Source organism: Melanotaenia boesemani, chromosome 13 (genome assembly GCF_017639745.1).
Source record: "Melanotaenia boesemani isolate fMelBoe1 chromosome 13, fMelBoe1.pri, whole genome shotgun sequence".
NCBI lineage: Eukaryota > Metazoa > Chordata > Actinopteri > Atheriniformes > Melanotaeniidae > Melanotaenia > Melanotaenia boesemani.
The window spans coordinates 19,592,946-19,609,956 of NC_055694.1; the positions used below are offsets into that span (position 1 = coordinate 19,592,946).

General features: G+C 37.9%; 1 protein-coding gene across 7 annotated transcripts; it reads right to left on the reverse strand.

Annotated features, from left to right (window-relative positions):
- Window positions 1-2: 2 nt before the first annotated feature.
- On the reverse strand, window positions 3-15,566 carry ccdc30 (coiled-coil domain containing 30). 7 transcript variants are annotated; one of them, XM_042004914.1, is made up of 28 exons: window positions 15,452-15,566; window positions 14,486-14,715; window positions 13,477-13,659; window positions 13,133-13,253; window positions 12,714-12,904; window positions 12,076-12,156; window positions 11,829-11,903; window positions 11,049-11,205; window positions 10,552-10,623; window positions 10,204-10,319; window positions 10,024-10,118; window positions 9,730-9,922; window positions 9,469-9,567; window positions 9,209-9,337; window positions 8,646-8,783; window positions 8,298-8,476; window positions 7,836-8,103; window positions 7,062-7,178; window positions 6,731-6,901; window positions 6,352-6,561; window positions 5,645-5,802; window positions 5,298-5,463; window positions 4,797-4,918; window positions 4,533-4,674; window positions 4,290-4,426; window positions 3,079-3,196; window positions 2,539-2,603; window positions 3-2,439 (listed from the first exon to the last, which is right to left on the reverse strand). In XM_042004914.1, the coding sequence occupies exons 2-28, from the start codon at window positions 14,507-14,509 to the stop codon at window positions 2,229-2,231; spliced, it is 3,738 nt and encodes a 1,245-aa protein (XP_041860848.1). In that variant the 5' UTR covers window positions 14,510-14,715; window positions 15,452-15,566; the 3' UTR covers window positions 3-2,228. The 7 variants fall into 7 exon arrangements, with proteins under 7 accessions (XP_041860848.1, XP_041860845.1, XP_041860847.1 ...); XM_042004911.1 differs by having other exon boundaries at window positions 11,829-11,906; XM_042004913.1 differs by lacking the exon at window positions 15,452-15,566 and adding an exon at window positions 15,074-15,092 and having other exon boundaries at window positions 11,829-11,906.
- Between the last annotated feature and the right edge of the window lie 1,445 nt (window positions 15,567-17,011).

Below are 17,011 nucleotides of genomic sequence, written 5' to 3' on the forward strand. Positions count from 1 at the left end.
TTTTATTTTTAAAGTGTTCTTATACAAATACAACCAAAGTAAATTTTTCAGTCATGTGTCAGTTCCCAACGCTTTTTCAAACAGGCTCGTGTTGAAGTATTCCTGCAGCAGCACGATAAAGTGAAACACTTCATATCAGGCACACTGGAGACGGTAACCAATCCCTCTGTATATAGTTATTATTAGTACAAAATAATAGTGGTTTACAGTGACATAAAGAAAATAGTTTGACACAGATGCACTTGTTTTTAAATATATAAAAACATATTCACATAATTATACTATAAACTGTATTCATACAGAGGAAGTATTAGGTATTACAGCTCTTATGACTCTATTTCAAGCTAGAATGTAGCCAGACCATGGACTTTTCTACTGTTAGTTTTGCCCTCACTAAGTGAAATGCATTTGGCTGAATATGAACAGGTTATCCCTATACACTCTAGAATTCATCCAGAATTTATCCAATCATTTAGTAACACTAGTGTTTCACTGAAAGACCTGCAGCCACACCCTTACACTGCCTACATCTTTAAAAAAATCTCTATTAAGAAATAAGAAATAGCCCATGCATGGCCTTGGAACAGATTATGAGTTGACTGTCCCATTAAGTTTCTTCAGATTAAGGCACTGTCAAATCTAATGTCTTCTACTAATTGTGATGGGAATATTCTCAAATAAATGCCAATGATTTGCCCTTTTTATCATATTCTTTATACATCTGTAACTTGGATTGATAAGAAGCTAAATAAGATGATTCAGTCTTGTCACAACTAGCTGTGCTTTTAATGCCACGTACACAGCACTCACATCTCATTGCTGATGAACATTACAGTACAAGTGCTTGTTTTGGTGTCGCTGCAAAAGGAAAAAATTAGAATAAAAATTCACACCATAAGAAAAACAAAGCAAGAGAAAAAGTGAATGCTATGGAAGCATACTGTATTAACTTTTTTTAAAAGATATTTTTTCTTAATGACAATTTTATCAAAAGAAGTATGTTCAGTTTTTCATAATTAATGAGACATTAATAATAATAGTTAAATAATTAGTAAATGTTATTTTCTTCCTCACTGAACTGAAATTTTTTATAAAAAATAATTTACTTCTACTTTTCAGAATTGAGAATGTTTTCAATTGAAAAAATTGTGTGTTTTCTGTATTTAAAATAAAAAGAAATAAAACCATGTTATTGTGGAAAAACTGGACAGAAAATATTTTAAATGCAGTCTGCTTCTGTACCATGCTTAGGCTTTTCTCAATATTTGCATACCTTAAACTGACTATAATGAAATGGCTACAACTTGTGAGATATGAGGGTGACCTACTGTAGGTCAGAATGGAGATCGAGGCAAGACATCAGAGAACACCTGAGTCTCTTATTAATCAGAAAACGGGTCCATCAACATCCATGTGACACAAGATATCAACATGATTGTGTAAACTTGTGATATGACTTTGACACAATAAAGCCATTAACTATGACAACTTAGGTATTGTAAGGCATTAAAATACCAATAAGATTCAATTTAACCACAAAAAATGTACATCACTCATATCCCATTACTGCATCCCACAGCTAAAATTTCTGTAAACACAAATAAGTCTTCTTATAAAGTGCTTCAATAAATTATATTCTTTAAAATATGAAATGTCTTTGACATTCATCACACTGATGTGAAGGATAATATCTTTTTATGTACCTTGTCTTAAACAGTATCAGTCTTTCCCATGAGTGAAAAGAAACTTTCGAGCCTACTGGTTAACTTTGGTGTGCAAATGCTTGCAACTAGGTTCCCTGGCATGTCCACACTATTGTGCATTTTAACATGATTGTACCATTGTTTAGCTCCTAAATACAAATATTTTATTATTGTTCATAAAATGTTACAAAAACATATGATTGACACTTGCACGACCTTTTTCTTTTTTTCTTTTCTTTAATTTTTCTTTAAATCCCCAAATATTCCCTCTCAGTTCAGACTTGGGTTAAACTACAGTACTGGCAAGCGAAACAAGAATCCAACCCTGAGAAAAACTGTAGTGGAAGCTCTGTCATTATTAGTCTTTTAACAAGGATTATTTGCATCCAATTTTTTAAATCATTATTTGTGTTTATTATTTGTGCGATTTTTGTCTGCATCAGAAATGGCAGAGGGCATGGTGCTGCATAATACTTGGACTTGAAGCACTTCTCTTGCAATGGCCGCACCATGCTGTATGACTTCTCATACCTGGTCACTGTTATAAGAGTTCTCCTCTGTAGCTTTGGTGGAGGCTGGAGGAACTAGTGGGGAGGCAAGATTCAGGTATCCTTGCTCAGATGGATGATGTGTGGAGACAGTTGTCCTTGTGCCATCCAACACAGCATGCTTGCTCACCTTTGCACGACAGATCGCATCCAGGATGCTGACATGCTCACAAGAGCCTGACGTCAGACTGACAATATGACAAACCACTGATGATAAGCTCTCACATTACAAACATATGTCAATACATGGTTTTAGTTATTAGTTCTTTTAAAAAAAACTGTCTTACCTTAGAGGAGGTGCATGTAGGATGCTGTCAGTCAGGCTATCAGAGGGGAGCACTTTCTTGGCAGTCTGTTGAGAATTTGAATAATCAAACATTAAAGTTGTTTAAATTGTTTAATATATTTTTCATCCCATTAAGCTAAGGGGCTTTTTTTTTTTTTAAACGTGATCCAAAAGCCAGGACGCCACATAGTAGAGGTCTGGGCCCGATCTGGTGCCAGTGCTGTCCTGGACAAGCACAGCGCCATGAGTGTCTGAAGCTGGCCTTATGCTGACCCATGTGTGGACCACCTCTGGCAAACCAGATCTGGGCCTCCAAAGGACCATCAGAATCTGGGCTGACTGTAAGTGCATTGTGTTGGCCAGAGCTGGGTCAGACCAGGTTTGCAATGTGGGACAGCTTCCATGTAAAATAATTTAGGCCAAATAGAAAATGCTGAAATCTAAAATTTTTAACAGCTCATCAGTAATCCTACATCAACTGACACATGAATGGAATCTTGGTGGTAAACTCCATTAACCAAAAAGATGCACATGTTTATACCTCCAGGCTGTAGAATGACTCAGCATTCCTCAAAGCACGCTCTAGTGAACTGACTTGATTGGAGAGCTTCATTGTTCTGTCCTCGAGTTGTCTGTTTTCCACTTCTAAGACATTGACCCTTAGAGAGTTGGAAAAAAGAACAAGATGAAGCATGGAAAGAGAATCTGGTCATCAGTGAAGTAACAAAGTAATAGAGACCTGGAAATGTGTTATCATTTGGCCCCGTCCCAAAATCTTGAATCTGGATGAACTTCTGTGCTTACTTTGTGAGTTGAGGAGCTGCATACCTGCTTTAGGCTAAGTTAGTGGATCAGAGCCAAGAAGTCAACAAATCTCTAGCTGTTTATGTGGACTGTCATGTCATCAAGTAAAAGCAGAGGGAAACCATGTTCTGAAGCAGAAGATAAAGTCTCTACCTCACACAAAGCTGTGTAGTTGTCCTGATGGACAGTAAATTATAACTACAGATACTTTTACTAGAGCAATTACCATATGATATGGTATATGTATATCTGAATGAGACATTTTTGTTAGGAGGCAACTGCTGAGTGAACTTCCATGTGGAAAATAATTCCTTATCTTTGCCCAACTTACAATGTATGGGGAAAATAGGTAAATAATAAAGTGTCCATCCAAGGTAGCAGTGTTTTCAGCTTGATCAAGGTCTCGGTTAAAGCCAGAAGATTGTGAGATTAGAACAGACGTCAAGAAAGTCATCATTGTTATCTGCAAACGGTCATTTGTAACGTTTAACAGAGAGGGAGGAATGTGTGGGTGAGGTGTGCTGTAATGAACAGAGGTTAGCCAAATTTCTTTGCTTCTGACATGATGCTTTCTGAATGTACTTGATGTGAAGGATATATTGTGGTGACCTTATATTTACTTACATAAATTATTGTTAGTATGAATATATAAAAATAATTGAGAACAACTTTTAAAGTTTAAATATCTCCTTTTTCTTTCTTAAAGGTTGTTCCAGTGTCTGTAATGCTAAAGGAAATACTCAATGAGGTTGTGAAACTCCTTTTCTTAACATTTTAGTGAATTTTACTGGTTTATATTACTTAGATACTTCACTTAGTTAGGAACCTTTCTAAGCAATCTATCGTGCAGGTTATTCTTCTATGGCCAGGACATTTATTTACAAATATAAATTTAATGGTGCTCTCAGCAGGTATATGTGAGTGTGAAAAACTTTTTTTTAAATATACCTGTGTTGGACTGTTGATGCAGTCCTCATGCCTCTGCTTCCCATTTCCTCTGCCTCACTTATTTTTTGCAACAGTTCTCTCTTCTCCTCCAGCAGCTTCTCATTTTCTACCATCACTGTATGGATCCTTTCCTTCTCCTGAAAGCAAACAGGACAGGAGGAAAGACGAAGAAGAATATATTATCACACAGACTTTAGGAAAGATCTCAAGGCAAATTTAGAAAAAAAAAAAGTTGTGTGTGACCTTCTGTGAAAGACTGGAGGCCAGTGCCAGGTCGTTCTCCAGTTTCTGAATGGTTGAGTCCTTCTGCGCAGTCGTCTTAAGATACACCTGCTTGGCTTGACGCAGCTTGGTCTTGTGCTGACTCTGCTTTTCATTGTACTTCCTGGTTCGTGAAGTGAAAATATAACAGGAAAAGTAAGACCTTTACGCAATATAATAATGGTGGTAGATAACTGAATTTCATAATTCTGGAAAACAAATGTAGAAGACATAAAAATGTCTAACCTGACATGTGCATCAAGTTGGCAGAGAACTTGCTGCAGTTCTACCTGCAATCTTTCACACTCCTGCTGACTAACCACCAGCTCCTCCTGCAATCTGTGGCTTGACTTTTGACTTTCTTTTGCCTGAAGTGCACGCAGACACATACAGTAACTGTTCATTCTTATTTTTTCATTGTTTGGACATGACTGCGTGGGTTTAAGTGTAATACTCTTTTGTCTTGGTTATATTGTACTGGGTTGCAGCAAATGACTAAAAGCTTAGTATTAAAATTAGTAATAAATTAGTAGTAAAAACATAACTGAACACATGGTAAGTACACAACTCTTATTAAAGCCATAGCCTGAACTTTGGCTACATGCTTTCAAAAATAGGTCAGAAAAAAATGACAAACTAAGATAAAAGACTTACTAAGTAGTCAAAACTTTCAAAATAATTCAAAATTTTCTCTAAAACCAAACTGTACTAATGACATCTGATGAATTGTTGTACACCACTCAGCACCTCCTCTCTTGTCTTGCTTAGCTCAGCTTCCAGGATGGACAGACGAGCTTCCAGCTGTTGGACACGGTGGCTGAGTTCTGTGTTTGTCCTGGTGAGGGAGGCCTCCTTCAGCCTTAGAGAGCGCACCTGCTGCTGCAGATCCTCTTCACGCTGCTCTAACAGCTTCCTGAGAGAACAAAAGAGAAAAATAGAATTGATAATGGCTCAAAATCAGCAGGTGATGTTTATGCATAATTTGGATACATACTAAACCCTAAAACTTGAGAAAGTCTTTACTGTCACACGATGACTATCTGAACTAGAAAAAAAACATAGATCACTGTCAGCTGCAGTGCAGGTTGTGTGACCTGGTGATGTGCTCCTCCTGCTGCTGGGCTCTGAGGGCTGACAAGGTGTCAGACAGATCCCTGCTGTCCCTCTCCAGACGGCTGCTCTCGCCGGCCCGAGCTTCCTCCATACGCAGCTGGTGCTGAGCATTCTTTAGCTGCTGCTGCAACTCCAACACCTTCCATCACAGCAAAGCCACAAGTTTTATTCAATAAAACAAACAAACAAGACCTCATAACCTCCCATCTGAAAGTATTTCTAGTATTACCTGCAAGATATCTGACAGACATGGTTTACAATATAAGAAAATAGACCTGAAAAAGAACTATGCCAAAGGAAGAAGAGTAAGGTTTCCTTTTTCTTTGTCCCTATTTTTCTGAACAAACTAAAATAAAAATGCTTGCTCTGCAAATTTTAAATAAGGATTAATTTTATTAGGGCTCAAGGGCAAATTAGGTCGCAGACTGTATATCTTATTAAGGGCTCAGTATGCTGGTTTCACTTATTATTTCACTAACAGACACAACCAAAGTATGCCAATCTCACTATGATGCATCACCTTTTTATAACCTGATACAACAGATTCAACAGCAGATTAGATAAAAACGCTAATCCCTGTGGAGACGTAAAATCTTTGCAGCAGCTGAACCTAATCTGTTATATTGTCAACACAGACCTCTTCTAAGCACGGGACTACCAGCCAATATGCACATGTAGCAGAACCGACCTTCTTGTCAGCAGCAATGAGCCGTGCTCTCTCAGCCTGAAGGTCTTCTTGCAAAGTAGAGGTGGCGCTCCGGTTTGTGCAGCTACGTGCCAGCTCCAGCTCTAAATCCCTGATTTTCTGCTGCTGATGTTCACACTCGGCTGCCTGAGAGTGGGCTTTCTGCTCCACTTGGACAAACTTGGTCTGGGCCTGCTTCAGTTCTGCACAAAGCTGGAGAAAATGTATGATCAGTGTTCATACAAAAAAAAAATAGCTGTCATATCAATATGACAACTATATATACATCTTCATTGACTTTTATGTTACAGTTTCAAATTTGCTAATGATGATTGCCAAAGACATTCAAAGAATTTCAAATGTACTGTAATTAAATGTCAACCTTGAGTTTTTCTTGGTCCAGCAGAGTGTTGTGTCTCTTCAGGTCCATGTTCTTCTCCTTTTCATAGCGCAACTCTCTCTCGGCTGAGGTAAACAGGCCCTGGGCCCTCTGCAGATCTTGCTTCATCTGTTTAACCTCCTCTGCCTTCTGGCTCAACACTAAATCTTGAGACTGAAGATGAGGACAATAACCAGTGTTGGAATAATCAGAAGTGAAGTACAGATACAGATATTGCAAAGTAATCATGGCCATTACATGCAAAGATGACAAAAATTATTAATATTCTTGAAACAGCATGGCAATTTACAAGTTTTATCATCAAATATCATACCTTGATACGTGAATAGGCTTCATTGACCTGAGCTTGAAGCATAACTTGCTGCTGAGAGGCTAGCTGCTGCTCTTCCTCCAGCTTATTCAGCAAATGATCCTGCTTCAAAGATAAAAGCTATAGAAAAAAAAAAAGATTAAATAAAATAAATAAAATTGTATATATATATATATATATATACACATATGTAAATAAAGATACAAATATATAGTTGGGCTGGGTATCGATTCAAATTTCAAGGAATGATTCGATACAGATTCCTAAGATTTAGAATCAGTTATCATGATTCGATCAGTTCTGATCTAATATCAATTTGGGTCAGTGTTATTACAAGTTTTGTTTTTATAACTATTACCTGGATTCCATTACTTTGTAGTTATGCAACATATTAATACTAGTATTGACATTATTATTACAGTATTTGTAGTTAAAGATGGCTGTAAGGACCATCATACTAGACTCCATTGCTGTTTTAAAACAGAAAATACCTACTGAAACAATCAAAAGAACTCCGAACTGGTGAGTTTTCCGGCTGATACCACCCCTGCTTGCACCTTAAGGTTAGGAGGAGAAACTGCAACATGACACCAAAATGACCCGTACCCCCTACACTCCAGTGCGAAAGCACACTCACCAGCGTCAGCTACACCGACCACACACATACATATATATATATATATATATATATATATATATATATATATATATATATATATATATATGTATGTATAAATATATACACTAACACACACACACAGGTACCAGTAAAGTTACCTGAGCTGCATCCTCATCCTTGGTCTTCTCCAATGGACTAAGCCTAGATTCTATCTGAGCTGTGTGCAGTTCAGACTTTTGGCTGCGACTAAGTGCTTCTTTTGTTGAGGATAGCTGTTCTTGAAGCCACAGGAGCTGCTTACTGAGGCGCTGTATCTCAAGCTCTAGTCTCTCTCTTTGCCCCTCAGCTGACAACTTCTCCTCAACAGCAGAGCTTAGCTTGGCCTGAAGCTCAGCACTCTGTAGCCGTTCAGAAGCCATTTCATCCCTGGAAAATATGCACACATATGCAAACCTTATATTCTTATCTTATGGCTTGCCATGAAAAAGACAAAAGTACCAGGCACAGCAGTGCTATCACTTCTCAACAGACACTGGGCTATTTCAGTTCAAATGTCAGAAAACTCCTACACATGCATGAACTAGTGCTGTCTGTATTGTGAAGTCTACAATGGAAACAACCTCAGGGTATTGTGTGCTTTCTGGAGGCTGCTGAGTTCAGTAGTTAGACTGTCAGTTTGTTCCTGCAGCCGTTCAACCTGAAGCCTGTTTTCCCTCTGGCCCTTCTGGGTCTGGCTACAGTCTTTATAGCATTCCAGCTCACTCTGAAGTCTGCTGTGGGCACGCTCCATCTGGGCCACCTGGCAGTCGCAGAGGTAAAAGATAGATAGATGCATAATGTAAATTCATATGGACATGTTTGGTAAAAATGTAGCCTGCTTTTTTATTTGATGACAGTGAAAAAACATCATTGTCAAATTCTAGACTTGTATGTAAGTTGTCATAAACAGAAAATTAAAACCGACAAACCTTTTCCTCTAAAACTGCCTTTTCCCCCTTGACTTGGGTGAGGCTCTTGATCAGTGTTTTCCCCTGTTGACATTCTGTCTGAAGACCGCTGACCTCAAGTCTCAATTTCTTAAGCTCTCGCTCACCAATCTGCAAAGCCTTTAGTGTAGACACCAAGGGCGTAATACACAAATATTAAGTGGTGTGTAACTGTGTAAATTAACAAAAAGTTGAATACACCTGGTCTGGACCAAACAGAATTACACACTTAGTCCTGGTTTGTTTGCAGTGCACATTAAACCAATGAATGCTTTATAAAGATGATGTCATACACTGATATGACAACTTTTCTGATGGTGTGGACCTCATTGTGTCTACATTACACTTTTTTAAATGAACAGAGCAACGCCACCAGAGGTCATTTTAATCAAACCAAACATATGAAGCAAAACATTTCTCAAAATGTAACAATTACTGTTTGCACGAGTAGTTACGTTTTAAGTTGTAATATATTTTTGTATACTTCTGAAGCTGCCGTTTTCCTACATTTTCTTGCAGAAAAAAGGCAGATGTAAGATTTTTACCTCTTTATCTTTTTTGAGGGCAGCCTGAGCAGCACTGAGATCTAACTCCAGCTGTTTTCTCCAGTCCTTCTCCTCAGTCAGACGGGCTTCTAACAGAGCCAGCCTCTCCTGGGTGCTGTCCCTTAAGTGCTTTATGCATGATGAAAGGAGAGCATTGTGCATTATTTACTCATATGTAACCTTTAATATGAGTGAGGCATTCAATTGAATTTATTTACAGTATAAACATTATGACTACGAAGAATTGAGTAATTTCTTACCAATTGTAGGTAGGATTCAGTGGTTTTATTCTCCTCTCCATTCTTCAACATTTTGTCTTGGGCATCTTGCTTCTTGAGGTCTGCCTCAAGCATTTTGATCTGGATGACAAGACTAAGTTATTACATGACTTTTTCCTAAACTAAATCTTTCTTTTAGTTTTTCTAGTTTAGAACTGACAAACTATTTTCTTAAAGGGAAATATTTCTTATTAACTTTATTTTCATATACAAAATATGAAACAATTTAGTTCTGCCCATTACCCTCCTGTGCAGTCCCTCCAGTTCTCCCTCATGGCGATGCCGCTCCTCCTTGCTGGCATTTTGGGCCTCCCCCAGCAGGGCCTCCAGCTCTTCATTCCTCTCCTCCAGCTCTTCCTGTACCTTGCGTAACCTTTGAAGTTGTCGCTGCAGCTCTCTCACCTGTACGAGTCCATCTTCCACCGCCTCTTGACACCTAACAGAAAACAAAGGTGATGAGTATGAGGAAAAAGAGCAGATAGTATTCTCTTGATGAAGTCAACACAAATGCATCCCATTCACAAAAATGTTTTTTACCTTTTGTGAATCAGATCCTTTTCTTCCCCTTGTCTGTTTTGTGGTCCACTGATCTTGTCCTTAAGATCCTCTTTGGCTGCGTCCCTCTTTGCCACCTGTAAAAAAAAACATCAAACAAGGCTAAGGCTAAGCTGCTGTAAGAAACATTTTATTTAGTGAGAAAAGTTATGAAAAGCTAACCTGGTCCAGGAGATCTTTCTTCTCGGACTCTATAATGCTCACTCTCTCTCTAAGAGTTCGGTTCTCAGTATCCAGTCTTTCATTTTGCTCTTTGGCCTGCTGCAGCTTCATCATGTCTGTGACACACATTTGACATCACAATATATTTTTTATAAAAATTATTTTCTTGGTAGATGTCTAAATTGATTAAAGAATCTACTGATTAAACAGAAGTTCAGTTCAGCCAAAATGATCAAATACAATAAATATGCACCATCGACATCAAGACTCAGGAACTATTTATCTCCCCACAATCAAATTATATTGCTAAGTGTAAGATCTCTTGGCATTCACTACACTCTGTCCTACCACAGTGTTTCAGTTTGTCCACTTCTTTCCTCAGGTTCTCTAGTTCTTGGATAGTTCCCTGAAGCTCAGATCCTGAGATTATAAGAATATTTTCATTTAAAAAATGAATCACTAGACAGATTTTAATAGTATTCTTCTTGTGCTGCTTTATGTTTCCCACTGATTGCTGTTATAACACAGTTCTATAAAATATTCTGTTTAGAGTTTAAATGAAAAATTAAGTATATTAACCATATATTTGCATCTATGTAGACAGAATGTCTAAAAGGCTGAAGGCAACATGCTGTGCAGTCACTGGACTGGGGCAGCATTTATGGCTAGGTACTTTATAATGCTCTTATAATACAAATTGAATAATTGTATGTAGTCTGCAGACAAATGACGTTTACGTCTTACATATCGCCAACTGCTGACAAATGGTCACAGCAAACACAATATTACCATTTTAAGTGTCTGACTGTCGACATTTATGACTCCAAAAACTCTATGCAACATACCACTTAGGTCCTGGTTATTGTTTTTGGCTGCATCCAGCTCATTGGTAAGTCTGCGGATGTCCTGATGAGCCATCGCCAACCTCCTGGATGCCTCCTCCAGGTCCCTCTCCAGCCGCTGCCGCTCATTACATTCTCTGGAAATCTCCTCACTGTGGGCCTGAACAAAAGAAATTGATGCATGAATGGTTAGGCTGGGAAGAGAACAGTAGGAATAAAGACTGGTAGTTAGAGTGAGAATGCAAGTGGCCAAGCAAGCAGTTGCAAGAGACATGCATTTTCATGCTGAGGCTCATCATTACTGCAGGCCTAGAGAGGAGCAAAGAAAGATTAGTCCCAGCATTTATCTGTAATGGAGACCACTTGAACAAAAAATACCCAGGCTATTACCTCTGTCACCACTGTCTGTGTGCTCATCTACAATACACATAAATGTACATTTTTTAATTTTGTTTTTCATATGTTAATTTGACAAGAGTAGAAACAGAGATGAAAGGAGGGGCTGAGACAAGTGTATGACATGCAACAAGGATCAGCCTAGTCAAACCGTGTATGTTGCACTTATGTCACTAACCTAAATCATTAAATTACCAGGGCATAACACAGATATGCTGATTATGTTGTTTGCATCTTAGTAGTCAGGTGGTTAACAAAGCACATCATTTTCAGAGTGCAAAATACTTTTACAAGCAGTAACCCTGTAAAACAAGCCTCATTTAGGCTTTTTGTCACAATACCAATGTTAGTTACGCAGTTAGTATTAGGTGTAAAGTGGAAACCTACAGGGGTATAATTGTGTTTGCTCTGGCCAGACCTGCGCAGGCCAAACAGCTTCTTCCATGGGCTCTGGGATGAGCACTGCTGAGGACAAACCAGTATGTGCAGAATCACAACAGACACTATGAATTTATCAGGCTGTATTTCTGTCTATTAATCAAAAAAGTGTTCATAAAATTGTTTTTAATTATACTAAACCACAAGAGTTATTCAGGCCAACAGTTAAGCCAGGGCAAAATAAATATCACCTCACCTTTGTCATGCTATCTATGGTCTTCTGCATATCCTCCCTCTGCTGCTTAAGATCCCCTCCCATCATGAAATGTATATGCTCCTGTTCAAGCATCATAAAACAATCGAGACTCACTTAACCATATTCATATGGTCTCTGCGTTTGCCCCGGATAGTTAAGCATTTCACTTTATAACAATGACACCTCTGAAGAGGTGAATTTGAAATGCCAATATGACTGAGGACTGGACATTTCATTGTTCACGACACTACAGCTGTATGTTTACAATTCAAATCAGGGAAATTAGCTAACCCCTGTACCACATACAATTTTAATTGTAAAAACATTTCAAACCACAGGAGAGAAGTTTGGAATATTTGAAGTCAATCCTCGATGTCATCGCTGAAAGAGCTGAACAGGTTCTGTTTGAACAATTGAAATTTCCTTAACCACTATCAAAAATTTGTAATACTATTCCTCAGCATACTGAAGCAGTTGTTTGCTCCAAATGAGGTCCAGCTCAATATTCAATGATAAATTTGTTATTTAAAATACCTGTAGTACTTCACTTATTATGTCCATCCCTGTACTTCTATGGCTTGTTTTCTTTGAGGAACTAACATAAAGAATACTTTGGTTTATGTTTATCAATCCATTACCTGGTGGTCGACTGCATTTAAGTTGCCAGCGAGAGTCTGGTTTTCTTGTTTCCTCTCAGCAGCCTCCAGCCTTTCCAGCAGTGTGGCCCTTTCCACCAGTAAGTAAGCCACTTGCTCACTGGGGCTGTTCAAACCTATCTCTCCTAAGTCTTCCTGGGCCAACATCTCAACCAGCTCCTTGTTCTGAGCATCTGCAAGAAAGTGGAATTTCCTCCAGTAAGTAGTTTATCTGACTGCAAAATCACATTAGAAACAAGAAAATGTTCTATGAAGGTACATTCAGAGTAAACACAAACAAACAACAAGCTTGAGTAAAATAGTCAATAAAAAATGAGCATTTAAAGTGTGTTTAATATACAAATTGGGAGCTCGGGTAAAACAGGCCTGTCTATAATTTAAAGGCAAAAATCTGAATTGACCTTGTTGTTGTTTAAGCTGGTGAAGTTCCTGTCGCAAATCTTCAATGTCTTTTTCATATTCTCCAGTTAAACACTCACGGTCTTCCAACAGCCCTCGAATATGCGCAACATAGCTCTCTACCTGAAAGTAGGAAGAAAAAATATAGTAATTCAGCTGCAACTGTCAAACCAAGTTAAGAAACTACTGTGGTCTTCTGTCCATTTTAAATATTGTGAGTGAGTATATTCCTGAATGTCATTTATATGCTTCAGTTATTGGATACAACTCAGTTTCACTAGATATTTGATAAATGCATTATAGACAGTTGGATCTAAGAGCTAAAGACACTACTATAATGTCTCACCTCCTTCATTTCATTGGCCTGCTGTGTACGCAGAGTCTGCAGCTCCTGGGTGACCGACAGAAGCTTTGCCTCGCTGCTGATCAACAGCTGCCACAGGTGATGCTGCCGCGCCTCCATGCTGGCTTCTGGAGGCAAGCCATCCTCCTGAAGCCGCATAGAAATCTGGTCTAGCTCTGTCCAAACCTGAGGGTCCAGAAAAGGAATTTAATGTTTTGTTACCAGATATCATATTAATAAATCAGGTGTTGACATCTAGTGTTAATGTGCAGCTTATATTATTTTACATAGTAAAACTGCTCTCAATTCTCTAATCTTGCCTCTGTATGAATGTTTTCTGCATGTATGTTCAACTTAAGCATTATTTAGATTAATGTTAATAAAAAAAATAATTAAAATCTAGATAGGCTAAAATTTTGTTATAATAAATATGAGTTGCAACAATACCACAAATTATTATAGCAATTTCTTCAGTTACATTACATTAATGGTAGGATAGCCAACTATGTATCAACATTATGGTCTGTGTCAAGGCTGTCAGTGTTTCTGAAAATTGATCTGTTGCATGGTCACAACACCATGATGGCAAGCCAGTACTGAACACCTGTTATATCAAATTCAGTATTGTGTTTTGAAGGGCTTGTAACTTGAGTAGGACTTGAGTGCAGACTTCAGACTGTCCAGGTAGCTGCCAGTGCTCATGCACATTGTCATTGACGAGGTATCAGATCTCATATACCTCCTGTACTTACACATGACAGCAACTGTTCTATGCTAATGTGGAACAAATGGTAGAAAGATCAGCTATTAAGTGCAATTACAATCCAAATACTGGTGAATGTCAGCTATGGGTGTACGTTGTATTCCCTCCAAGGGCCTGCCTGAATTTCTCAATTATTCTCATTTTAAGCTGTTAAAATGGTGATGAACAAAGATAACCAACAAAGACTGCAATCAGCTGGCGCTAAATATTAAAATATGAATGAATATGTTATTACTGCAATTAAGTTACCTCTTCGCGATCCATTGTCAACATTAAATTTGGTGAGGCTGCATTGGTGGCTGATGAACTATTTCTTTAGTAGAGAATATACTGGGTCCCCACACAGCAATTCTCCCTATAAGGTATTCCATATAAAACACAAACCACCCTGCAATGATATGCTAAAGATGAGCAGATCCTCAAACTTCATGGCTCCCATTGTGGTTGTACTTCATCCGTGAGTCACGAATCCAATTCCTCTGCAAAATATGAGATTCTTTAGAGCAGCTCTGTCAAGACCTGCAGTCACAAGCTTAGCGATTACCTACTTTAGCTGAGACAAGCACGGCAGTTTAATAGCTTACATCACCAGAGGCTATGCAAAATTTCAAGCTGATAAGCTTTATACGATCTGCTGCTTTGTTAAAATTAAAGCTTTAAAATAAATGTTAACAGCTACAATAGCATCAACAGCTCTAGTCTCTAAGCTTTATCTCTTGAATTTAGGAATGCAACATCTGCTAGATATTGACTTATTTCTTTCCAAGTGGACAATGCCACTAGTTTTTCTTCCAGCAGATGACAACTTTCACTTAAGATCTTTGGTTTCCGACTTACGTTTCTTTCCAAAATGTCTGACGAGGAGGAGCAAAATGTGTTTTCTGTAAGACAGCAGCATTTTGCATGCCATTAAACCTAGCTCCACCGTTAGAAATGTGCAAGAGCCAAACATTTATTTACTATAATTTACTAATAAGCGACTTATTAAACGTAAACCGGAAAATCTAATTACGTCTGCAAGTTAGCAAAGTTAGTCCCAAAGTTAGCACACTGCAACTGAGCTAGTGTTAGCTCGCTAATAATAGTAGCCGTTACTTCCAGCAGCTGATGGGCTCAGCAAGAATTTGATACTGATATCTAAATATTCCTAATTAATTATAACTTCTATGGGGTAGTGGAGCTGAAAACGCAGACTACAGTCCAATTTTTACTCACATTTTAGACAATAACAGCGACGGGGAAGCAAATGCTGAGGACAGGCGTGGCGGACAGAAGTGGCTTCTATGAGCACCTAGGCAACGGACCGTACCAACTGAAAGATGCATGCGACCTGAAAAAAGTAGCATCCATACAGTTTAATATTAGTAATGAAAGAAAACCCCCATTTAAAGTTTATCATAAGTAAAGCTCTAGTTACGCTATCATGTTATGGTTAATGTAATCCCTACCTATATTTTCATTATTCTCTGTTCCCAGTGGTAGTTCGTTTTTAAACAGGCTCTCTCCCTAGTTATTTAAACACTAGGAGGCGACAAAGTTACCTGGAAGTGGAACCAATAGGTAGTTAAATGACTGCAATCTCTTAAAGTAAATCTAAATAATGATATGTTATTTAAATCTATTATTTTCTTAAAACATTGTTACACTTTTTTCTTTTTCAGTTTGGTTTGCCTTTATCTTCAGTTACTCCACTTGTACTGTTTCTCAAATGGAGGTACACATATCCTTTAGGGTACTTGGAGACACTCCAGGAAATACCTGAGAAAATTAAAATAACAAAGATAATGTCCATGTGAAATTTATAACAATTCTGTAATATAAATAAAATATAAATGTAAGTTTAAAAAGTAAAATGTATATTCAGTTTAATTTTGCTTTTACAAGAAGCATTTTGATTCTGATCAGGCTTTTAATTGGAAGCTAGAACACACTATTTACAAACGCATAACTATTCTGCAAGTCTGGGGGAAAAACAACAGGAGAGGACATATTTAATGTTGTTAACACATTTTCCCATGAAAACGATCTGAGCTTTTAGTGATGAGAAAATGTTTGTATATAGTCATGGATAATTAGCATTCAGTATGTTTGAAATATGTCCTTTTTAAATGTTTGAAATATAAGGTTTTTTTTTAGTTGCATATTTTAATAAACCAGGCCCTGATGGCACAGCGTAGTGCTTACTTCCCAACCAAAAAGATTTGCATTGGTAAGTGGGTACTTGACTGAAAAATTATTCCACAGGGGGTACAGTCTTGAAAAAAGTTTGAGAACCACTGATCTACAGGGATCATAGCAAGGCCCTGTAGAGCAGAGGCAAAAAGTAACTGTTAATATTTATTGGTGAAAAGTCAGTTTGAAGACTCATAACAGGTGCAAAACTACCAAAAATAGGCACAAAAGATTTTCAAAGAGATAAAAAATGACAACAAAAGACAAAATTTGGTGGACTCAACCAACGACAGCTTCAAAATAAGCACAAATACTCACTAAAACTCTAGAAGGGCAACCAAAACACATCTACATTGTTTGTAGTTTGTTGTCAAATGAGGAGGGTAGTTTGCAAGAAAACTCACTGATGTCTCATTTTCCATCAGCGGATGTTCATGAGGTGTTTTCGACTTACAAATTTTCTATGTACGCTCATAATACTCATTATACTCCAGTGTAAAAATGTGAGCCATGCTGCAGCTGTGAGTTTATGTTTTCATGTATACCGCTGGTATGAATGGATGGAGCTATGGCAGTACCCTGTATATACCGGAGAGCCCTTCC

Coding starts and splice junctions, on each gene's coding strand:
- ccdc30 (XM_042004911.1), bottom strand. CDS start 14,509: ATGTTGACAATGGATCGCGAAGAG. Junction 13,660..14,485: donor TGACAATGGATCGCGAAGAG/GTAACTTAATTG, acceptor CTGGACCCTCAG/GTTTGGACAGAGCTAGACCA. Junction 7,179..7,835: donor AGGATGAGGATGCAGCTCAG/GTAACTTTACTG, acceptor TTTTTTCTATAG/CTTTTATCTTTGAAGCAGGA.